The sequence below is a fragment of the Lolium rigidum genome, chromosome 2 (genome assembly GCF_022539505.1).
Source record: "Lolium rigidum isolate FL_2022 chromosome 2, APGP_CSIRO_Lrig_0.1, whole genome shotgun sequence".
Lineage (NCBI taxonomy): Eukaryota > Viridiplantae > Streptophyta > Magnoliopsida > Poales > Poaceae > Lolium > Lolium rigidum.
Genome location: NC_061509.1, coordinates 27,603,330 through 27,628,269, shown reverse-complemented (window position 1 = coordinate 27,628,269; position 24,940 = coordinate 27,603,330). Strand labels below are relative to the sequence as shown.

Genomic DNA, 24,940 nt, shown 5'->3' with positions numbered 1-24,940 from the left:
TTATTCGAAGACTTGGACACCAACACTTGGGATCCACCTATATAATGAGGGGCCAAGGGAGGGGGCCGGCCACCCCAAGACCACAAGCTGGCCGCCCCCCATAGAGTGGCCGGCCACCCCCTCCCAAACCCTAGCTTTGCTCCTCCACTTCATATTGCTCGGTTTGCTTAGCGAAGCTCCGCCGGACTTCTACACCGTCACCGACACCACACCGTCGTGCTGTCGGATTCAAGAGGAGCTACTACTTCCGCTGCCCGCTGGAACGGGAGGTGGACGTCGTCTTCATCAACAACCGAACGTGTGACCGAGTACGGAGGTGCTGCCCGTTCGTGGCGCCGGAACCGATCGTGATCAAGATCTTCTACGCGCTTTTGCAAGCGGCAAGTGAACGTCTACCGCAGCAACAAGAGCCTCATCTTGTAGGCTTTGGAATCTCTTCAAGGGTGAGACTCGATACCCCCTCGTTGCTACCGTCTTCTAGATTGCATCTTGGCTTGGATTGCGTGTTCGCGGTAGGAAATTTTTTGTTTTCTATGCAACGTTATCCTACAATTCGTACACCCCGTACGGATCATGGGTGGATCGGCTCTTTGAGCCGATTCACAGGATAACCTGAGAGCCGATCGAGGCTCGTATTTAACGTTTACGTGTATGCCCTGCAGGAAACTAAGCGAGGCAATCTCATCACCTTCCCGACCAGTGTATAGGTCAGGTGGCACGCCCTTGCACTTCGCAACGCCGCGTGTGACCGGAAGAGCATTGCGGGCCGTCGCTCGGAGGGGTCTCAGCCAGCCGCAGCTCTAGGCTCCCCCCGGCTCTACAGTGTTGACAAGGCCGCTGCCCGCCGGTGGGTTTTGGCAGTCAACACATTCTGGCACGCCCGGTGGGACAAACGTCTACATCAACCACATCGCCATCTACATCTGAGATGGCGGACGGCACGCCAGTCACCTACGAGGATCTGCCTGACGACCTCAAGAAGCAATACAACGAGATCAAGGCTACCCTCGAAGCCGACCTCATCGGCTCTTTTCAGAGAACCCGTTCGGTGGCATCGGATGGAAGGGGTTCTCACCGAAGGTGCACTCGATGGGATAGACCTCTCTTCCCCGTCGGAGGAACGCACCGGGGGTCCGCGGCAGGAGATCAACTACCCGGTGGCTCACTCGCTACACCGCCACTCCGAGAACTTGGTTAACGTGCTGGAGCGTGTCGCTCCGCGCGTGATCCGAGAGATCATGAGCCACCAGTACTCGCCGTCGGGACCAGCTCTCGGGACGCATCAAGGAGAATTGCCATTCCGAGTCCCGTCCACCGCTGCCATTTGCGTTGGCAGCACCTGCTGAAGTGCCGACTACACCGGCATTCCTCGTCTACGGAATTGGTGGCGACCCCAGTGACTACCGGTTCTTAATGGAGGCGCCTAAGGAGATCCCTCATGGGTACGCATGCATGTATGTGCCGGATTGTGGTGACTGGGCACTCACAAACCAGGCCACAACATCGGGGACTCCGGCGAAGACAGGAGGAACGTCGGCGGCGAGAGCGTACGTGGCTAACTAAATACGCCACACCGACGAAACTCCCGAGCCCGGCTCCTGCAGGCTGGCTCGGAGCTGGAAAAGCAAACGTGGCAGGCCAAGTACGCCACCCCGGCGAATCTTCGAGTGCAACTCCTACGGCCAGCACGGCGGATCAGATCGGTACCATACCGAGAGACCGGTTCGGCATGATGCCGAAAAGAAGGGCGGTCGGCTATTCCAAGCCGTACCACGACGATTACGAGATGATCCCGCTGCCACCAAAATATCGGCTCCCCGACTTCTCCAAATTTAGTGGATCGGATGGCTCCAGCTCCATCGAGCACGTCGGCCGATATTTGGCTCAACTAGGACCGGCTTCGGTGTCGGATCAGCTACGCGTGAGGCTCTTTTCACGGTCCCTCACGGGATCGGCTTTTGGATGGTACACCTCTCTACCAGCGAACTCCATCCAGTCTTGGAAGCAATTGGAAGAACGAGTTCCATATGCAATACCATACGAAGCTTCCGAGTCCGGCATTGCCGATCTAGCACAATTACGTCGAAGCGCGGGGAAACGGTGACGGAATACATCCGGCGCTTCAGGAATCTTAGGAACCGATGTTATTCGGTTCGTATAACCGAAAAGGAAGCGATCGAGTTGGCGGTAGCAGGCCTTGCAACACAGCTCAAGGACATGGCCTCCCAAGCAGATTATCCCTCACCGGCGCACATGGTTCAAAAACTATCGGCATATGAACGAGCGCCACCCCGACCTCGTACCAAGACAAGTTCAAGCGTGCGGTAGTCATGGTCGATACGGAGGAGGATGAAATGCTCGCGGGAGGCCAAGAGATAGCGAGTGGCCGAGTGGACTCGGGGAGGAACCCCGTGGCCTGCAAATGGGTAAAGCCGCCGGGGCCGCCCGGGGGATTTGATTTTGACGTGACCAAGACTGAACAAATCTTCGACCTCCTGCTCAAGGAGAAACAGTTGACGGTTCTCGAAGGTCTCAAGTTCCCCACGGCGAAAGAGCTAAACGGAAAGCCGTACCGCAAATTCCACAACTCGCTTTCCCATGCCACCAACGACTGCCGGGTGTGGCGTCGGCACATCCAAGCGGCGATAGAGAAGGGGCGGCTAATTTTCAACCGATACGCCATGAAGGTCGACACCCAACCCTTCCCCGCCGTTAACATGGTAGGAATCACCTACCCCGAAGGTTGCCGGCCAGGCCCCTCGTTCAGCATCAACATGGTAGGGCCCGGAAACCACTGCGGCAAAGATGGAGATGAGGGCAGTTGCTCTCACGAGCAAGGATACGAGATGAGGCCGCTCCATGCGATCGGCTCCGTCATGATGGCAAGCGCTATGTCACGAGAGGGAGAGGTGAAGAATATAAGATATCGGCGACCCTCTCTCGATCACCTCCTCAACAAATATGTTAATCGGTATGGTCAACGCCGGCGACCCTATTACGATGAGAAGATCGTTTGGCTAGAGAAGCCGGAAGATATCGTCGGCGGGATCACGATGAGGAGGAGCATGAGCGCTATGCCACGGAAGCATCAAGGGAGCAAGACGACAACGCCAGGCATTGGGACTGCCCCTTCTTCAGACACTGCTGGGATTCAGGAATGAGCCGATTGCCCACAATCGGCAATTGCCCAGAATGCAATCAGAAAAAGAAGGAGGCAGCCAACGTGTCTGTGTTTGAGCGCTTAGGGCCTCTCCCACCACAAAGCAAATGCGCTGAGTCACCTCGTTGGGCAGATCTTGAAGATTCAGAAGACGAGGGAGAAGTGGAAGAAGACAGGTACCACCGGCCAAGGTGGTGCCCTGACGGACTCAGCCGTTCCCGAAGCGCAGGGTTCAGCGATTGCGCGGCCTCGGAGGAAGCCGAAAGGTTGTACCTGCATACGCTAAGAAAGGCACGGCCCGATCCGGCTGCAAAGGTTCAGCGAACCCCGGATGAAGAGGGTCGTCCACGGAAAATGGAGTGGCGCCCTAAACGAGAGGAAAGCCGATGATGAGACATCGGCTGGCACAAACATGGTACTCGTCTTGCCGACAGAGCGTAGCGCTCCACGACTCTACGGAGCACACAAGGTGGACGACAGCAGGCGCATCAAGTCAGAGGTTGGGTTGGTTTCATCCAGCCTGACAAAGTAGCAAGATCAAACCAATGGGCAAACCAGGAGAGGCTGATCCTTGTGATCGGCCCCGAAAAATTTACGAAGGGAACTTACAAAACCTTCAACGAACAAGCAACGTGGAGGCCGATTCCAGCAATCGGCCAAAATTGTCCTCACCTACCTCTCTGCCTGGGTTCGACATGTTATCCAACAGAGCCGATACCATCAATTTTCTTGACAGAATCGGCTCGGGGGGGCGCCCAGGTATATGGAAATATGAGGGTATACAACAGAAGCATCTCATCTTTTGTTGACGGGTATTGAGATATGGGGGCCGATGCACAGGTCGGCCGTAAAAAAAAAATTTTTTCGAAAAGTGAAAATTTTCGAGGCACAGCCGATGCAGCAGACATCGACTTCAGAATCAAGAAACAGCCGATGCGTAGCCATCGACTCTAGTTGTGTGAGGATTATCCAATCTGTGGGGTTAGTACAGCTGGAACGGAAGATTATCGGCTGTCAGAGGAAGAAAGAGGATCGGCTGTGGCACATTCTCGCCTCGAGTAAGAACTCGGGGGGCAGCTCACCTTGAAGGCTTTCCGCTCAGAGAGGCCGATTTGTGTTCAAATCGGCTGACGCTACATAAGGAATTTCCCCACACACGATCAGGCCCAGGTCTACACAATTCATGCGCGTATCCTCGTCTCTGTTTTGCGTTGGCTGAGACTCGGGGGCAACGAGGCCTGGTAGATTGCTCGTTAAAAGTCCGATGCGTTGTTATCGGCTCATCACACATTGGCAAAGAGGCAAATCGGCTCAATCAAACTCAGAAGAAATCGGCAAAATCAAAGTGGGGAACAATTCTTCATTGATAAGCGGGATTTCTTACATAAAGGACTGAATTGCTCTCAAAAGGAAATACGAGGGGATACCTTGCCCCATCTACCACTACTGACCCTATGACAGAGGTCCTATCTACGGGCCGTCATTGTCCTCATCATCATCCTCCGAGCTCTCATCGGCACTGCTGCCGATGGGCTCTTCGTCGCTACTCCCGTAGCCCTCCATGGGGGCCTCATCCCCATCCTCGTCGTCGCTGCTGTCGTCGTCCCACCACATGCGAAGGCGCTTCGCTGGTGGGTAGCCTTCGAGGGAGTCGTCATCGTCGTCGTCCTCCTCCTCCTCTTCTTCATCCATCACCCCCTCGGAGGAGGTGAAGTCGTCCCAGGAGAAGCGATCGTCATCGCTCTCCTCCTCCGATTCCCCGTCGGCGAGGAAACGGAGGTCGCTCTCCCCGTCCGTCGAGGACTGGTCGTCCTCGGACCGGATGGAGAAGTCATGATCCGACTCCTCCCCGGCCGCAATGGCGCGGCGGGTATTGGCCGCATGGGCTGCCGCCGGGTTGTGCTCCGGCGTCGGTTCGCGGGACATGGAGGACCGGCTGGAGGAGTCCGATGGGGCTGAGGAGGAAGAAGACATGATGGTGCGGGAGGGTTTTTGGGCTGCTAATGTGAGGTTGCGAGGCAGAACTGTTCGTAGCGGTTAAATAAGGGGGGATGGTGAAAATTCAATGCCACAGCGAGTTTCCGAGGAAGTAGTGTTTGAAAGAAAGAGAAAAGACTGCCAAATCACGCGGAGAAGTTGAGAAGGCAAGTCATCATGATAACGGATATCGCGACGGTTACGCCACGACATGACCCAACGAGAGCATAATGATTTTGGAAATTCCATTTCCAAAACCAGGGGAGCATGTGTTATCACCAAGATTTAACCGAGTCAGAGGTGGGCCGCAGTCAAGATGGGCTTAAGGAAATATATGTGGAGAATTCTATGAATCGGCCTGTTGGGTTTAATTGCCCGTGTATCTGTAACATATTAGATCTGTTTTAGTTTAGAGATAGAATCTTAGTCGTGCACGGTTTAGTGCATGCCCACATTAGAAAGTCCCCTGGACTATAAATATGTACCTAGGGTTTATGGAATAAACAACAACTCACGTTCAACCCCAAAAACAAACCAATCTCGGCGCATCGCCAACTCCTTCGTCTCGAGGGTTTCTATCGGGTAGCGACATGCTGCCTAGATCGCATCTTGCGATCTAGGCAGCACAAGCTCCACGTTGTTCATGCGTTGCTCGTATCGAAGCGCTTTTGATGGCGAGCAACGTAGTTATCATTAGATGTGTTAGGGTTAGCATTGTTCTTCGTTTAAGCATGCTTACGTAGTGCAACCCTTGCATATCTAGCCGTCCTCACGCCTATCCCGAGTGTGGGGGCGGCACCCCGCTTGATCATTATTTAGTAGATCCGATCCGTTACGATTGTTCCTTGTTCTACAAGGATTAGTTTAATATCTGCAATAGTTTGGCCTTACAAAGGGGGAGGATCCTGTGGCACGTAGGGTGGCGTTCGCAAGTCCTAAACGGGATGTTCCTAGGATCAACTTCATGTTGGTTTTTTGGCCTTGTTTAGGATCGGCTTACGAGCACCGTGCGTGGCCATCCGGCCCAACCTGGAGTAGGATGATCCGATTATGTGGTGAAAACCCTAAATCGTCGTAGATCTCATTAGCTTCATCTTGATCAAGCGGGACCACCAGGTATTCGTACACCCCGTACGGATCATGGGTGGATCGGCTCTTTGAGCCGATTCACGAGATAACTCGAGAGCCGATCGAGGCTCGTATTTAACGTTTACGTGTATGCCACTGCAGGAAACTAAGCGAGGCAATCTCATCACCTTCCCGACCGGGTATAGGTCAGGTGGCACGCCCTTGCACTTCGCAACGCCGCGTGTGACCAGAAGAGCATTGCGGGCCGTCGCTCGGAGGGGTCTCAGCCAGCCGCAGCTCTAGGCTCCCCCCGGCTCTACAGTGTTGACAAGGCCGCTGCCCGCCGGTGGGTTTTGGCAGTCAACAGAAAGAAGGTTGGAAGGAGTGCCACCCAAAAATAAAAATAATTCATGGGAGCCGCTCTTTGAAGGTTTGTCTGGCAAGGGGGTTAGAGTGCCCACTACCATTCGTTGACAACAACAAACACCTCTCAAAACTTTACTTTTATGCTCTCTTTATGTTTTCAAAACCAAAGCTCTAGCACAAATATAGCAATCGATGCTTTCCTCTTTTAAGGGCCATTCTTTTACTTTATGTTGAGTCAGTTTACCTACTTCCTTCAATCTTAGAAGCAAACACTTGTGTCAACTGTGCATTGATTCTTACATACTTGCACATTTGCATTCATCATATTACTTTGTGTTGACAATTACCCATGAGATATGCATGTTACAAGTTGAAAGCAACCGCTTAAACTTATATCTTCCTTTGTGTTGCTTCGATGCCTTTACTTTGAATCTATTGCTTTATGAGTTAACTCTTATGCAAGACTTTTGATACTTGTCTTGAAGATATTATTCATGAAAAGTTTTGCTATATGTTATCTACTTGTTAGCAACTATAGATCATTGCCTTGAGTCACTTCATTCATTTCATATGCTTTGTAATAGTATGATCAAGGTTATGTAAGTAGCATGTCACTACAGAAATTATTCTTTTTTATCGTTTACCTGCTCGGGACGAGCAGGACTAAGCTTGGGGATGCCGATACGTCTCCAACGTATCCATAATTTCCGATGTTCCATGCTTGTTTTATGGCAATACTTACATGTTTTGCTTGCACTTTATGATGATTTTATGCGTTTTCCGGAACTAACCTATTAACGAGATGCCACAGTGCCGGTTCCGTTTTCTGCTGTTTTTGGTTCCGGAAAGGCTGTTCGGGCAATATTCTCGGAATTGGACGAAATCAACGCCAAACCTCCTATTTTTCCCGGAAGGCTCAGAACACCGAAGAAGAGTCGGAGAGGGGCCAGAGGGCCACCACACCATAAGGCGGCGCGGCCTGGCCTGGGCCCGCGCCGGCCTATGGTGGGGAGCCCCCAGGTGCCCCCCTGCGCCGCCTTTTCGCCTATAAAATCCCTTTCGACCTAAAAACACCGTACCACTTGACGAAACTCCAGAAAGACTCCAGGGGCGCCGCCACCATCGCGAAACGCCAATTCGGGGGACAGAAGTCTCTGTTCCGGCACCCTGCCGGGACGGGGAAGTGCCCCGAAGCCATCTCCATCAACGCCATCGCCTCCATCATGCTCCGTGAGTAGTTCCCCCATGGACTACGGGTTCTAGCTGTAGCTAGTTGGTATTCTCTCCCCCATGTACTTCAATACAATGATCTCATGAGCTGCCTTACATGATTGAGATTCATCCGATGTAATCGGTGTTGTGTTTGTCGGGATCCGATGGATTGTTACGTTATGATTGTCTATCTACAAAGTTTATGAAGTTATTGTTGCTGCAATCTTGTTGTGTTTAATGCTTGTCACTAGGGCCCGAGTGGCATGATCTTAGATTTGAGCTCTATACTTATTGCTTAGATTGTATCTACAAGTTGTATGCACATGTCTATGTCCGGAACCAAAGACCCCAAAGTGACAGAAATTGGGACAATTGGAGGGAAAGGCTTAGATATGAGGATCACATGTTTTCACCGAGTGTTAATGCTTTGCTCCGGTGCTCTATTAAAAGGAGTGCCTTAATTTCCAATAGATTCCCTAGAGGCCCGGCTGCCACCGGCTGGTAGGACAAAAGATGTTGTACAAGTTTCTCATTGCGAGCACGTATGACTATATATGGAAAACATGCCTACATGATTAATGATCTTGATATTCTGTCTTAATGCTATTTCAGTCCTATCAATTGCCCGACTGTAATTTGTTCACCCAACACTTGTTATTGGAGAGTTGCCACTAGTGTAGATAGCTGGGAACCCCGGTCCATCTTTCATCATCATATACTCGTTCTACATGTCAAATGTTTTCTGGTACCATTGCTCTCATATTACTATTACTGCTGCTGTGTTACTATTACTACTGCTCTCATATCACTGCTACTTTCACATCACCCCTGTTACTAGTGTTTTTCCAGGTGCATCTGAATTGACAACTCAGTTGTTAAGTCTTATAAGTATTCTTTACCTCCCCTTGTGTCGAATCAATAAATTGGGTTTTACTTCCCTCGAAGACTGCCGCGATCCCCTATACTTGTGGGTCATCAGAAACCCTAAGGGGTGGCCGGCCTGGGCCTTTGAGGCTTGGTGCGCCTGGCCCATTAGGGCTAGGAAGCACCCCCTCGGCCCATGTAGGCCCCCCTAGGTCGTGGGCCCCATGGTGGACCCCTCCGGAACCTTCTAGAACCTTCCGGTCTATCACCGAAAAAATTCCGAACTTTTCCGAAACCTAGAAATCAACTTCCCTTAAATGAATCTTATTCTCCGGACCATTCCGGACCTCCTCGTGATGTCCTGGATCCCATTCCGCCCCATGTATTTTATGTGTTTATGGTTGAAGTTCATGAATGTACCATAAGATAAAATTGAGCCTTTGGCCATGCTATTAAGCAAAAATTCTTATTGGTATATTTCATGAATTTGTCTTGGATATCATGCTATATTTCTTGTGTATATATTTTGTGTGTGCATGTTTCTTTATGGATAAATATCTTTGTGATATTGCTCACTTAGAGAAACTTATACACATAAGAGATGATACATCTCCATTCGATATCTTATTTATTTGTTGCGTGTTGATTGGTCATGCTAAGCAATATAATTCATTGATGACTATGATGATGCTTTTTTGCTCATCCTTGTAATAGTCTTATAATATGCTTTATCATGCCTTTCACATATCCTCTTGGTTGAGCCTTTTATTATGGTGCCTCTTACTTGTTGCTCAACCATTTGTTTGTTGCAAGTGGTAAGCTTAATTTTCTATCTATGATCTATTGCAAATGTTTGTGTTTTAAATGGTAATGAGGGAGTGAGGATTCCATGTTATGCATATTGCATTCAAATGCAACATTTTAATTTATGCATGTACCTTGGGGAGCTTCCTCATTTTATTTAAGGCACTATTTTGTGGTGATCATTAGAGTTTGATTCACTTGGTATCTTTTGTTTTGAATGATATTATGGGAGTGATGATTCCATGTTTGTGAACTTTATACTCCAATGCAAATTGTCTAGTTTTGTGCACAAACCTTGGGGAGCTTCCTCATATTATTTAGAGCAATCTTCTTGATCTTATCATAATATCTATCTTTCTTTTGGTATCTTCTTTGTGGTTCATTTGGTTGCTTGCTTCATTTGTTGAAGCTTCTTGACTTTGTTATCTTTTTGCAATCTTTGATCCTATCTATAGTGTGATTCCTTCCGAATATTCGTCATTGGATATGTGCATTTGAATCCACTCACATTATGAGAAATGCACACGCTATGGAGGAACTCTCACTATATTGGCCTTCTAAATTTTTCACCCATTTCGGCAATTGGTGCCAATGGGGGAGAAGTTTGGAGGGTTTAAGGGAATTTGGTTATGTCTTTGCTTTGTGCTTAAGAATGTGCCTTTATTGCATTGCATCTTGTTTCTTTGCATAGTTGAATATTTAGAGGAAACCCCACTAGGCTTTGAATGCCAATATATGCAATGAAAGTCAAGATCATTCACACATGCATATGTTATGGGGGAGTTTGCTCTATATATTCAACTTATTTGTTACTTAAATTCCTTATATAAACCCTCTCAAAGAGATTGTCATCAATTACCAAAATGGGGGAGATTGAAAGTGCATGGAGCCCCCATGTGTGGTTTTGGTAATTAATGACAATCTCTATGGACTAATGTTTGCATTGAGTTATATTTGTAGGAGTTGTCCATAGGCAATTCTTGAACCATATGTGGGCTTCAAGGTTGCAATAAGAAGAATTTGATGAAGGATATCAAGTGTCAAGTATGTCTTGAAGATGAAGATGAAGTGAGCCCTCAAGTTACTTCAAGACATCAACATGTTTGTATTAGGTTGCAATAAGAAGAAATTGATGAAGGATATCAAGTGTCAAGTATGTCTTGAAGATGAAGATGAAGTGAGCCCTCAAGTTACTTCAAGACATCAACATGATGAAGAATGAAGAATGAAGTGCAAGTTCAAGATGAGCCATCTCGAAGAGATCCTTTGCTTGAGTCTTGCCATCCATATGGTGATCATGGATATGTGAAGATGCGCCGAAGAAGAAGCTCTCCCATGGTGGATTATGGGGGAGCAATCCACATGGTGGTCATGGTTATGTGAAGATGCGCCGAAGAAGAAGCTCTCCCATGGTGGATTATGGGGAGCAATCCACAAGACTTCGTCAAGCAAGCACAAGAAAGAAAGGCATTCCATCTTGTTGAGGTCAAGATCGTCGTCATCGAGCTCAAGTGGAATGCGCAAGTATAAGATTTTCTGTTGATAGGGTTTCTTTCTCACCGGTCTCATAGTGTAGTTGGAGACCGGTTTATAGTTTAGTTGCCGTACTATCAAGAGGGCTCTCGAGTGAGTAACTCGATCATATCGTTCGGAGAGAGCTCAAACCTTTGCATCCTTGCATCATCTTTCTTGGTTGTTATTTGGATCTTATCCATGTGATGTTTTAGAGCTTGTGCTTATTCTCATGACAAGCTCTAGTTCATCGAAAACGGATTTCGCATAGATCACTTGTTGCGTTTTCGAGTTTGGTTCATCATCTTTCTTGGTTGTTATTTGGATCTTATCCATGTGATGATTTAGAGCTTGTGCTTATAATCATGACAAGCTCTAGTTCATCAAGAATGGTTTTTGCACGAGCAACTTGTTGCATTTTCGAGATTGGAGGTTTTACCGGTATGTCTTTTTTAGATAGGTCAAACCTTTCATCATTTGTTTCTATCCTCCCTTGTTGGACTATGATGGTTTCCTGCATGATCTTGTAGAGCTTGTTCCTAGCTTCAAAACAAGCCCAAGATCATCAAAATCGGAGTCCGGATGCTAAAGTTATGCCTGTTTTAGTTTTGGTGTTTCTGCAGTTTGCCAGGCCGGATTTTCCGGGCCGGATTATCCGGGCCGGATATTTCGGAAATATCCGGCCCCCTCGAAATCGGCTAAGGACCAGAAGAAAAGCAGCTCAGGACAGGGGCCGGACTTTTGGCCGGATTTTTACCAGGTTTTGTCCCTGAGGCCGGATTATCCGGGGGGGGGCGGATTATCCGGCCCTTACTTAGGCCGGATTATCCGGCCCCGGTTTTGCCCCACGGCCCGATTTTCTTTGGGGGTATAAATACCCCCTTCTTCCTCCTTGGGCTGTTGCTTCTCTCACTCTCTCTCTCCTCCATTGTTGAACTAGAGAAGCTTGCACTATCTCTCAATCCCTCCATGATTCTTGCCCCCATTTGAGGGAAAAGAGAGAGGAGATCTAGATCTACATTTCTACCAACCAAATCCATCTCTTTGTGAGTGGAACTCTCTAGATCTAGATCTTGATCTTGGTGTTCTTTGTGAATTCCTTTGTTCTTCCTCTCTTATTCCCCCAATAGCTTTTGTAGCTTTGTTGGAATTTGAGAGAGAAGGACTTGAGCATCTTTGTGGTGTTCTTGCCATTGCATTTGGTGCATCGGTTTGAGTTCTCCACGGTGATTCGTGGTGGTGAAAACAAGAAGGTTGTTACTCTTGGGTTCTTGGAACCCTAGACGGATTCTAGGCCTTTGTGGCGATTTGTTGGGAGCCTCCAATTAAGTTGTGGATGTGTGCCCCAATCTTTGTGTAAGGCCCGGTTTCCGCCTCGAAGGAAATCCCTTAGTGGAACCGTGACCTAGGCCTTTGTGGCGAGGGTCACCGGAGATTTAGGTGAGGCGCCTTCGTGGCGTTCGGTGTGTGGTGTGAGTACCGCATCTTGGGGTGAGGCCTTTGTGGCGTTGGTGTGCATCGAGCAACCACGCCTCAAGGTGAGCCTCTTGTGGCGTTCGGGAGCACTAAGCAACCGCACCTCTCCACCGGAGATTAGCACTCGCAAGAGTGTGAACTCCGGGATAAATCATCGTCTCCCGCGTGCCTCGGTTATCTCTATACCCGAGCTCTTTACTTATGCACTTTACCTTGTGATAACCATCGTGCTTGAAGTTATATATATCTTGCTATCACATACTTGCTTGTATTGCTTAGCTTAAGTTGTTGGTCCACATAGGTGAACCTTTGCTTAGAATAAGTTGTTGGTGCACATAGGTGAATCATAGTATATAGGCTTTAGGCTTGACAAAGTAAACGCTAGTTTTATTCCGCATTTGTTAAGCCCATCTCGTAAAAGTTTTAAACCGCCTATTCACCCCCCCTATAGGCGACATCCGTGTCCTTTCAGCCTCCATCTGGGACGCATGGGCACCGGCTAAGTATAGGCTGCTCGCTTGGCTGATCGTGCAAAACCATGTCCTCACGGCGGATCGTCTGATGGCCAGCCAATGGCCGAACTCCTACTTCTGCCCCCTATGCTGGCGCAACCTTGAGACGGCTGAGCACCTCCTCGTCGAGTGCCCGTGGTCGCGCAACCTGTGGACCTTGGTGGCCTCCCGGTTCGGCCTTGCCTCACTCCGGCCTGAGACCTGGCGCTCTCCGGGCCCTCTGTCGGCTTGGCTGGCCTCCCTTGCGTCTGCCGCGCCAACGGAGGTGAAGGCTTGCAAGTCCATCGCTCTCCTGGTCATCTGGGCCATCTGGCACGAACGTAACGACCGGATCTTCCGGGCCCGCGAGCGTCGACCGGTGGAGGTCCTTGGTGATATTATAGATGAGCGATCGTGTTGGGCGTTGGCGGGTTGCCGGCACCTTAGAGCGCGAGAGTAGTCGTATGTGCTCGGGCTACCTTCGGGGGCCCTCCTTGTAACCTTTTCGTACTTTTGAGTTCCTTGTAACTCTTTTCCTCTATCAATGAAATCACAGCTCTCCTGTGCTTCCTCAAAAAAAAAAAAAAAGGAAGCAAGGCGGAAGCACATATACACATGGAGGCACATTCGTTGACAGGGCGCCTAGCCACATAAGCCTAGCCACATAACATGGACATGAAGTCATGAACATGACGCTACCAGTGAGAGTTTGGCGGTTGCTTTTCGTGTACATGTTGCCTTGTCTCGCCCTCCCAGCGGGAGCGGCATGTGATGTGAACAGCCATCAGTCTCCTTCCTTGCCTTTTATCGCTGCGACGTGCTGAGTTTGCGAGTAGCGGAAGCCAAGCAACCTCTGCAGCTTACTCTCAAACAGACACATACAGAGTCTGAATCTGCAATCCACAAATTAATCAGTCGATCGGCCGGACCAATCAATCAATGCCGCTACCGATGCTGCGTGCAAGGAACCCTGCAACGCAACGCGTGCACTCCACCGCGCTAACCAATCAATTATCCATGCGCGCGTGTTACGGACGACCCTGCCTCCATTAGTAACTTATATGCCCAGATATCCAGCCTAATTTCCTTCAGACATCCACTTTGCCTTCCAAGCCAACTCAAAAAAGGGAACAAGATTCAGACTCACACCAAGTCCAGGTTCAGATGCGCGATAAAGTCTCTGTAACCGACTGAGCCACACCGGTGGTTGTTGGAGCTTTCAAGGCAAAAGCAAAAGTATTCATCTAGCTTAGGGAGATGACAAAGAGGATGAAGGAGACTCCGAGAAGGCGCAACTGACGGTGACTGCAGCCTGAAGCCCCCAACAGATTTCAGTTCAGCTTGCAAACGTGGTGAAACCAGATTCAAAGCTGGAGAGTTCAAATTCTTCGGCCGTCCATTCAGAACAGTCACCTGGCTAACAGACCCCAACCGATTTCGTTCGTGTTGCTCGTTGCCTGTCGGCCGTGCATATTCGCACTTACGTGATCAGTTGATGGAGGAGAGTATATGAATATCGACATACTACATTGGATACTGAAGCGTCTATCTAATCCAGTGGAGTTCAGAACTGATGCCATGGTTAGCTTTTTTATTATCTCACTTCGTAGACAAGATAGTTAGTGCGAAAACAAAGACAAAAAATGAGCCAGCGCATTCGAATTGTTGGATTTATATGGACTGCAGTCTATATAGAAATCTCATATAGCTTACAAATTCTAAAATCTCAAGGCATTCTAACATGACAGCTTGGTGGATAAAGTCTCGTCCTATGGTAGTTGGGAGAGAGTTGAAGCTCCTTGCAAGGACATTTGTCCTAACTCCACGGTGTAAGTGAGAAAGAGTTCACGTGCACTACTTCTTCGAGGCGGCTTGCCTTGTTATGCATCGCATGCGCCTCGCATGAATAGAGTTAGAAACGAGTTTTGTGAAAGATTATTATTTTTGCTTGGTGCATCAGATGAGTTGGGTACATATTGGTATTTGACGCGTGTCCCTGTCTACAAAACCGGTTTCACATCGTCTACGTATGTGTCTCTCACCATTCGGAAGAGTATGCCTATGAAACCCCGGCCATTAAGATTCTGCACCAAGAGTCGGCCATAAGGTTTTTGAGTAGCATCTGAGTACGGTTGCTCGTCTCTATGTGAACGCTTCATCGCCGGCTTAGAGCTTCCTCGTCGACATCAACGGATTCGAGGAATTCGACACCATAGCCGCGGCCACAGTAGCAAAACTGTGGAGGCGACATTCCTATTTGCAATGTGTACATGCTTCTCATCTATTAACTTGCACTACTACTCGTTCCATATTCAGATGTACTTAATGTGTTTAATCTCATGAGTATGGTTATGTTTGCTAGTGCATATGTGATGTTACTTTCGATAATTAAACTCACTTCAAAATTTCATATAATAACCTAATGAGAATAACCGTACAAATATGTGAACTAGATTCCAACTTTCTAGAGGAGTCTTAAAAAGATTGGATTATTTCCGATCAAGATTCTTCTGACAAGGGGATAGTGAGAAGCGTAAATATCGACTGGCTAAGTGGAGTGTTCTTTGTCGACCTAAAGATCATGGAGGACTTGGTATACAGGACCTTCAGATCAAGAATATGGCACTTCTCGGTAAATGGTTACCCAAACTACATACTGAAGAGGGTATATGGCAAACACTTCTCAAGAGAAAATATATTGGCTCAAAAGCTCTATCTCATGTTCTTTGGAAATCGGGAGATTCACATTTTTGGGTTGGACTTATGGACACAAAGAAATATTTCTTTCCATATGGATCTTTCTCTATTAAGGACGGATCAGAAATTCGTTTCTGGGAGGATAAATGGTTAGGTAATACCACACTCCGAGAACAATATCCGGTATTGTATAATATCGTGCGGCAGAAAAGTGATACTATCGCTAAGGTGATGGAAACTTTCCCACCAAATGTGGCGTTTAGAAGAATTCTCATTGGCCCCAGACAAACCTCTTGGCAGGAATTGTTACAACGTCTTGAGTTAGTTCAATTGACGCAGGGAGCGGATGTGTTTCGATGGAATCTTACCGGGAATGGTTCATTCTCAGTAGCATCCATGTACAATGCTCTTATTCAGCCTGATATTCCGGTCGATAATAATTCAAAATTTTGGAAGATGAGGATACCGCTTAAAACAAAAATCTTTGGATGGTATCTTCGTCGTGGGGTCATTCTCACTAAGGATAATCTTGCCAAACGCAACTGGCATGGAAGTAAAAAGTGTGTTTTCTGTCATCATGATGAGATTATCAAACACTTATTTTTTCCATGCAAGTTTGCTAGGTCTATATGGTCAGTCGTTCAAATAGGGTCTACCTTATAGTGTTGTCAATATATTTGGCACCTGGCTCAATGGCGTGGATGTAAGGTTTAAGCGTCTTATTAGGATAAGAGCGATTGCAATTATTTGGTCGCTGTGGCTATGTAGGAATGACAAGATTTTCAATAATATTTCTTCCTCTTTTATGCAAGTCATTTACCGATGCAACGCTATACTTCGTTCTTGGGTGCCTTTGCAGCGGGTGGAGCATCGAGACCTTCGAGACCTCTTTACGAAGGTATCTTCACGGTTGAAGGACACGGCGAGGGATATTTTTCCCAACATGGGTGGCAGCGTGACCTTCGGTTGCCTCCACCTAGCTAGTCTTTATCTTCCATGAACTTTGTTATCCTTTTTGAACATCGGTGTGGTTTTGTAACAGATATTTGTGCGGCTGTGTGCATCCTAGCTATGCAGAGGCCGGGTCCATTACGTTAAGTAATAAAGAGCCCATTTTCGGAAAAAATGTGAACTAGATTCCGTTTCCATTAGAGTTTATATTTGAAAAATTATAAAGAACGAACATTCAGCGGAAGCTCCAAGTGTAGCCCGAGCTACATGGCTCCTTTTTTTGCAAAATTTGAATTCAATATTTAAGTTTAGAAAAATTCTTGATGTAGGCAATAATGTACTCTACCACTATGCAAATTTCAGGATGAAATACATTATATTCGAGGCTACAGAAAAATAATACAATCTGTACTGTTCACTTTTCTAGATCACTGATTTGTGAATTTTGCATAGCCCAAAATACACTGTCTTTCTTATTGTTTTTCTCCATAGCGGTACAGTACAACATTATCCACCTCTAGAATTTTTGTTCATATTTTTCTGAATCTATGAAACGCTGTTTTCGAATTTTTGAAAAATCAGGCTCCATATAGCTCGAGCTACAAAATGCCACACTCTACATTCAGATTTTATAAAGCGGAAAAAAGTTTTCAACGTGACGATGACTCGGATGAGACTAGTTTAGGATTACGTCAGATTTACTAATTATAACCCGCAAAAAGAATTATCAGTTAACACGTTGATCCGAATCAGATTTCGCTTGGAAGCAAAGTCATCAAGTCAGTAAAGAGCAGTTCGTTCCGAGCACCACCAACGCGCGCTATAAATTCTCTCCCGAAACCTCCACCAAAATCCCCACGAAACCGCGCTCCCCACCACTTCCGCTCCAATGGCGACGGCCCCACGCCTCCTCCTCGTGCTCGTGGTCTGCCTGGCCGCCGGCGCCGCGGTGGACGGGCTCCGGCTGCCCCCCGACGCAAGCTTCCCGGCGGCGCAGGCGGAGCGGCTCATCCGCGCGCTCAACCTGCTGCCCAAGGAGTCCGGCCGCAACGCCGGCGCTGCCGGGGGAGCGGACGTCGCGCCCGGCCAGCTGCTGGAGCGCCGGGTCACGCTGCCGGGGCTCCCCGAGGGCGTCGCCGACCTCGGCCACCACGCCGGATACTACCGCCTCCCCAACACCCACGACGCCAGGTGCTTCTTCCTGCTCTTCCGACGCTGACTCGCTTTGATTCTTCCGCACCGAATTCCAAGCCCCTATTTTTGTACCTACGCTAGTTTGTAACGGCAGGATGGGGACAAATTTCGAGACTGAAAAAACCGACTCTTTTGCTTTTTGCGGCTCATGGCAGGATGTTCTACTTCTTCTTCGAGTCGAGGGGCAAGAAGGAGGACCCTGTGGTGATCTGGCTCACAGGAGGCCCTGGGTGCAGCAGCGAGCTCGCCGTCTTCTACGAGAACGGGCCCTTCACCATCGCCAACAACATGTCCCTCGTCTGGAACAAGTTCGGATGGGACAAGGTACAAATCAGCACAATCTGAACTACTGTATTATTATTGTATGCACTTTAAGTAAATGCTTTATGCGTTTCGTGAAGAAGGAAGAAACCAGAGTGCTCTGCGCTAGCTTTACTTTGTTGAGCATAACCGACGAAAACAGTCGCCTAAGTTCCGTATCTGAAAGACTCGCCTAATTTGGGGTGAAAGCAACGCTAGTCTGAACTGAAGCATTTAATCTGTATTTCTTTTTCGGTAAAATCCAAATCTAAATTATGCACTTTAATGCTTTATATGTTGGTATAAGAAAACGAGTGCTTACCTAGCACGTAACAACTAAAAACAGTAGCCTAATTTTGGGGGACAACTGAGGTGCCTGTGTTGGCAAGTAAATAAAAAAAAAGTATGAATACAGCCATGGGTAAGTAACGGTGACTATAAGGTCAATTTTGAGGTCTTGCACTGCAGTCGGTCAGCTCCTGATTACTGTGTCAATTATGCCACACTGCTTCTGAGAGTGGTCTCAATTATTATTGTTATGTGCACTTTAAGTAAATGCTTTATGCGTTTTGTGAAGAAGGAAGAAACCAGAGTGCTCTGCGCTAGCTTACTTTGTTGAGCGTAACCGACGAAAACAGTCGCCTAAGTTCCGTATCTGAAAGACTCGCCTAATTTGGGGTGAAAGCAACGCTAGTCTGAACTGAAGCATTTAACCTGTATTTGACTGATTTAATTTTGGGTGAAATCCAAAAGAAAATCGAAATCTAACTTATGCACTTTAATGCTTCATATTTTTGTATAAGAAACCGAGTGCTTACTTAGTACGTAACCACTAAAAACAGTAGCCTAATTTTGGGTGACAACTGAGGTGTTTTGCCTGTGTTGGCAAGTGAATAAAAAAAATGTATAAATACAGCCATGGGTAAGTAATGCCGTAATGGTCAGCTCCTGATTGCTGTGCCAATTACGCCACTCTGCTTCCGAGAGTGGTCTCTAAGTTTCTGTTACCTCCTCCTGTGCTGATGGTAATAAGTTGCTGCCTGTCAGATTTCAAACATAATATTTGTCGATCAGCCCACTGGAACTGGCTTTAGCTACAGCTCCGATGACCGTGATACTCGTCATGATGAGACAGGGGTCAGCAACGACCTCTATAGCTTTCTCCAGGTACTACTACCAATCTTACACCTGATGTGTTTTTCTTCTAATTACTTTACCGATTCCACCTGATTCATTGTTACAGTTTACTGAACCGTGGTTACTTAGAATCTTTACCAACAAGCTAAATACTCTCTAGTGTAAGATAATATAATAACATACAGATCACAAACACAACAGGGCTCTTTCTCTCTTGATAATATTAGTTCGGTTTTAGATACGAATGCTCATATACAGGGCTGATATGTCCTATTATTTATCCTCTTTAATCTATCTATAGTGTGAATTGGTGCCCATGCCTGCTATGTTGCTCTTGAACTGCGTGCCCCCCTGTACCGCAAAAATTGTTCAGGCTACAACCGGGAACTTGATTACACGAAAATATGAATATACCACATGTCAGTGTGTAGCTTCACTGGAATCGGTAAACAATAATTTACCAAAAAAATTAGGCCTCAAATCGTACCAGACGAAGTAGAAAAATCATGTAACAGAGCTGTGTCTAGTTATATGGTTTGACTTTGAGTTTGTTGGCCTGACTGAAAACAGAAAATTAATTATCTGTTGGTTACTTCCATTCCAGGTTTTCTTCAAGAAGCACCCTGAATTTGTAAAGAACGACTTCTTTATAACCGGAGAATCTTATGCTGGGCACTACATTCCAGCATTTGCAAGTCGCGTTCACCAAGGAAATAAAGCAAAGGAGGGCATTCACATAAATTTCAAGGTCAGATCCTTGCAGAAGTTTGCACTGTCTTTATTCTCTCTTAATTCTTCGTTAATGTGCATAACTCTTTCTTATTTGTACTCTAGGGTTTTGCAATTGGTAATGGCCTCACGGATCCAGCAATTCAGTACAAAGCCTACACAGACTATGCATTGGACATGAACCTTATTCAGAAGTCTGACTATGAAAGGATCAACAAGTTCATCCCACCATGTGAATTTGAGATTAAACTTTGTGGTCAGTACTACAATAATTCTTTGAATCTAGTACATACTTTATTTTCTAGTATTCATTTACACAAGATAAGAGCATTCTTATGGTATTGCCTGATAAAAACATATATACTAAGTGACTAACATCTTGTAAATTGAACAAACCCAGTTAGGATATAAATGGGGTTGAATACACTTGTCAGTATCTTCTCTTGACAGTTATATAGGGTTGTATACCTTTTCTAGTATTTTGTACCAACCAATGCATTTCAAATCACATCATTGGGATCTCTTCAAATGAAAACAAACCATTACTAACGATCTACTGATGTTTCAGGTACAAATGGGAAATCATCTTGTATGGCAGCATATATGGTCTGCAATTCTATTTTCAACTCCATCATGGAGCTTGTTGGGACAAAGAATGTAAGTAATTAAAAATTAATGTTAAATTTACCAGCAGCATCAGCTGACCAAGACTGAAACATGTTAATTGCTTCTTTACAGTATTATGATGTTAGGAAGGAGTGCGAAGGGAAACTTTGCTATGACTTCTCAAACATGGAGAAGTTCTTTGGTGATAAGGCAGTCAGACAGGCAATTGGAGTAGGAGATATTGAATTTGTCTCATGCAGCACTTCTGTTTATGAAGCAATGCTCACAGACTGGATGAGGAACTTGGAAGTCGGCATCCCAGCTCTGCTTGAAGATGGGATTAATGTGCTTATATATGCTGGGGAATATGACCTTATATGCAATTGGCTTGGTAAGGATACTGTCGGGTCAATATGTTTTTTATGGCCATTTTGCAAGTTTGCTTCATAATAACTACACCCATTTGTAAGTAGAGACACACATCTTGATGTTTCCTTGACAGCATACTAGGACTAGTAATATACTGACGACACTCCGAGTTCTGCGCCGTTTTCCATCCTTACTACCCTCCAAGCCATAGTTAGCATCTTTTTTTAGGGCAACAAAGCGGCATCCCCGTTCATCAATCCTACTTAACCTAACATGTGTAATATTCCGAATGCAGTTTATGTGGTTAGTCTTATATTCTTCGTTGTCTTAAACATCCGTGATCAGATTATTTTATGGTATTGCAGTTTGTATATGATATATCAACTTATCAAGTGTAACATGGTTTATGTTTGGGCAGGAAACTCAAGGTGGGTCCACTCCATGGAATGGTCTGGCCAGAAAGACTTTGCATCGTCTGCTGAATCATCATTTTTAGTAGATGATGCCCAAGCTGGAGTGTTGAAGAGCCATGGGGCACTCAGTTTCCTCAAGGTAGTGATAAGCACTTTTTTCCATCTCATAGTGATACCTAACTGCTCCAAAAATAATTCAAAAGAAGTTGCAACAGTAATATGCCTAGGTAGCTTAATAAAGCCAGTTCATAACTTTAGGCTTACACGACTCAATTGATACGTACTACTTAAATACCAGATCTAGGATGAACAGAAGCCGAGCCTTGGCCCATCTATATTGCTGACAAATAATCTGTTTGTCTGCGCAAATGCAGGTCCACAATGCTGGCCACATGGTTCCGATGGACCAGCCGAAGGCTGCCCTCGAGATGCTGAGGAGATTCACACAAGGGAAACTCAAGGAGTCGGTTGTTCCGGAAGAAGAAACATCGACATTTTACGCCGCGATATGATCCTACACCGGCCTGAGAAACAGCTTACTGGCCTGGGCCGCCGTTTCAAGGCAAACTCCTGTTTTAATTGTCTTTTGCCCACTGTTTCAGCTGAATGTGTATAGCTCTAATAACAAGAACAACCCGGTTGTCCTGCAATGTAACTAGACACATGTACCCTGCTGCTGATGAATCATCAAATTCACCATGGGGGTGATGTTTCTGATGTTACTTCTGCCTATGTATCTCTCTCTTGCTCTGAGCTGCCAAAAGAAACACCTTCCGATTAATTAGTTCGCCTTGACAAACTCTTCCCTGTGTGATTGTCTTGGCAAATTGGTGTCCGATCTGCACAGTTGCTGCGCAATTCACATGCAAAGCTCAAACTGTTTTTGCCAACAAAATGCAGAACAATCAATGTTCAGATGCATATGGCGTTCATCAGAGATAAAAAAAAAAGAGTGGTCCTTGGATTTTACAGCAGAGCAGGGTGTTCCATGAGCTGAAGGAAATATCTCTCCTGGAGTGTTATGCACGGGCGGGGCCAGGATTTAACCATTGCGGGGGTCGAGAAACACAATGGCCACCAAAAGGCTTGGAAGATTTTTTTTATAGAAATGAATAACATGGTAGATTTTTTCCGTAGGGCATCTCTAGGTCACCCGTTTACGATCGCGCGGTCGAAAATGCGTCTGCACCAACGGCCCAACGCAAAATGACTGGCCTGTCCGCGAAGACGCAAACGCGGTCGCGAAACGAAAGCCAATGCGCCAAAGAAGGTGCTAAAGCGGGAGGAGAAGTGCGTCCAAGCCGCGAAGCGACCGGGCATGTGCATGAATTTCAAGGAGAGGAATGATGTGGCGGCGGCCGAACAACAGCTGCGGGTGGCCACACAATTGGCCTGGGAGATGCAGGCGAAAGCCAACACCCAGGTTAATCTGTCGGCTGGCCTCGCGAAGGTCATACTGATGGTCAAACAGGAAAGGATTGTCGGCATTGCTGCCCCAACCTCTTTCGTGAGCTCGGTAAGTTCCTAGATGCGCCGTCCTTCATTTATGCCGTCTGGAACGCCTTTCCCCGGTGTGCAGGTCCACGCGACGTCCTGGTTCGCCTTCGGCCCGTAGTCGGTGGTCCAGGTCAACGTGGCCATGGCTCTGGACCTCAACCGCACGCCGAGAAGCGGTGACTCATGCCTAGCCCTGGCACACAAGACGCGAGTGGTGCTGGAGGAGAACATGCCGGAGCCCCGCAACCTGTATGAGAAAATGGCACCATCCGCCCCGACGATGGACGACGCAGTAAGCTCGATCTCAAACTCGCAGTCTCGTCGACTTCATTCATCTTACGTCTGTTCATTCGTAGGCATATATATTGGGCGGGACACAGGAGGACGATATTGCGGCGATGATCTACGGCGGCAGCTTTGTCGGTGAAGGAGGCGCTGGGACACACGCATGACCCGCTCTCAGAGTGCACAGAGGCGAGATGGGGCAGACATCGATGCCGAACGGTTGTTCTATACCTAGCCGACGCAGCAGGTCTGCATCGATGGAGAAGACGCCGAGGGATTTCAGCATGGCGATCACGTATTGCTGCATGATGATGCCAAGAAGAAGGGAGAGAGCCAGACCGGCGGCTTCACCGACGAGAAGGACAAATATTTGTGCGAGTCGCGACTCTCAGTCAGCCATGACTGCATAAACGGTGCCCAACAAAAGGGCAAGGTATAAGTCCATCAGAAAAAGGTGGAGCTACATTAAACAGGAGACCTCCAAGTTTTGCGTCACTGTCGCCCATGTTGTTGCCCACCCAGAGAGCGGCACGGGCGCGATGTCAGTGGTAAAAAATGGGCATCATCATTCCATCTATGTACTTCGCATTGGCAAACCATAAACCTAACACTTAGCAATTTTAGGTATCCGGGGCCTTAGATAAGTTCAAGGCAACACATAGAGAAGGGCTTCTACATGGTCCATTGTTGGGACAAGCTGAAAGCGACGATGAAGTGGAGGGTCGACTATGACGCCTACAAGGAAGCTGTGAAGAATGGCACAGCCACGGTGGTCGTCTACGGCGAGAACAACGCCTTGGGAAGGATGCCATTCCACCTCGTCACCGGGGCTAAAAGTTTACCAAAGCCGATCTAGCTCGGGATGCATCATCCCTTGCGTTGAGCGAGGCCTTGCACAAGACCAAATGGGCAGCTCCTAGTCAAGGTACAGTCAAAGCAAATGTTGATGCTGGCTGGCTGGGATTACCTCTCCAAGAGAGCGGGCATTGGCGTGATTGTCCGTGATCACCTAGGCCAACCTATTCTTACTGAATGGAAGTTATTTGTTTCTTACTGTGCTAGTTCAGAAGAAGCTGCGATCCTGGCCTGTTTGGAGGGGCTTAAGCATCTAATAAACCTCCGACGATGGCCGGTGACTTTAGAATCCAACTACTAGATGGTTGTTCACTTGTTGATATGAAAGATCTGAGAGCTGGGAGGTTGTATTCGAAACATGCGAGCTGGTGAAGGTCAAGATATTTTATAATTTGCCACACATTACTTAGAACCTCTATAATTTGCCACACATTACTTGGGCTTTTACTATTTGCCACACATTACACCAATTTATTTATAATTTGCCCTATTCCTTCCTTTACAGATCTTTTAATTTTTTTGACCCCAAAATACATTGAGTAATACCGTACTGTACCCCTATGGCTGGAACTCTCAACCAAACATAGTAGATCCCTAGTCGATCGAGTCAACCAAATCAGCAAAACAGGGGACTCCTGGGCATCTTCGTTCCTGGCAGAGAAACAGGATCCAAGAAACAAACAAACTGGGCGGGCTAGGCGAGATCACCGCCGGCGGCAGCGGCCGGACCATGGGTGGCGCAGCCATGATCGGAGACTATGAAGGGCAGCCACGATCCATGTACAACTTGTTATGTGGCTGCTAGGGTTTGGGAGAGAGAGAGAGGGCTGCGAGGGCGAGAGAAGGCCGGCCGGGGGCCTTGCCCACGGCCGGTGGCAAGAGGGAAGGGATTTCCTTCTTAATTCTTGCTTTATTAGATTGATACATCTCCTCTCCATATATAGAGAGGTTTACTTGACTCCCAAGCAAGGCTTACT

At 47.2% G+C, this 24,940-nt stretch overlaps 1 protein-coding gene across 1 annotated transcript; it reads left to right on the top strand.

Annotated features, from left to right (window-relative positions):
- The first annotated feature begins 17,467 nt into the window (after window positions 1-17,467).
- LOC124686146 (serine carboxypeptidase 3-like) lies at window positions 17,468-22,048 on the top strand. Its single transcript, XM_047220136.1, has 9 exons — window positions 17,468-17,769; window positions 17,928-18,096; window positions 19,120-19,239; window positions 19,814-19,957; window positions 20,044-20,194; window positions 20,507-20,595; window positions 20,677-20,935; window positions 21,332-21,465; window positions 21,701-22,048. The coding sequence occupies exons 1-9, from the start codon at window positions 17,468-17,470 to the stop codon at window positions 21,836-21,838; spliced, it is 1,506 nt and encodes a 501-aa protein (XP_047076092.1). The 3' UTR covers window positions 21,839-22,048.
- The last annotated feature ends 2,892 nt before the right edge of the window (window positions 22,049-24,940 follow it).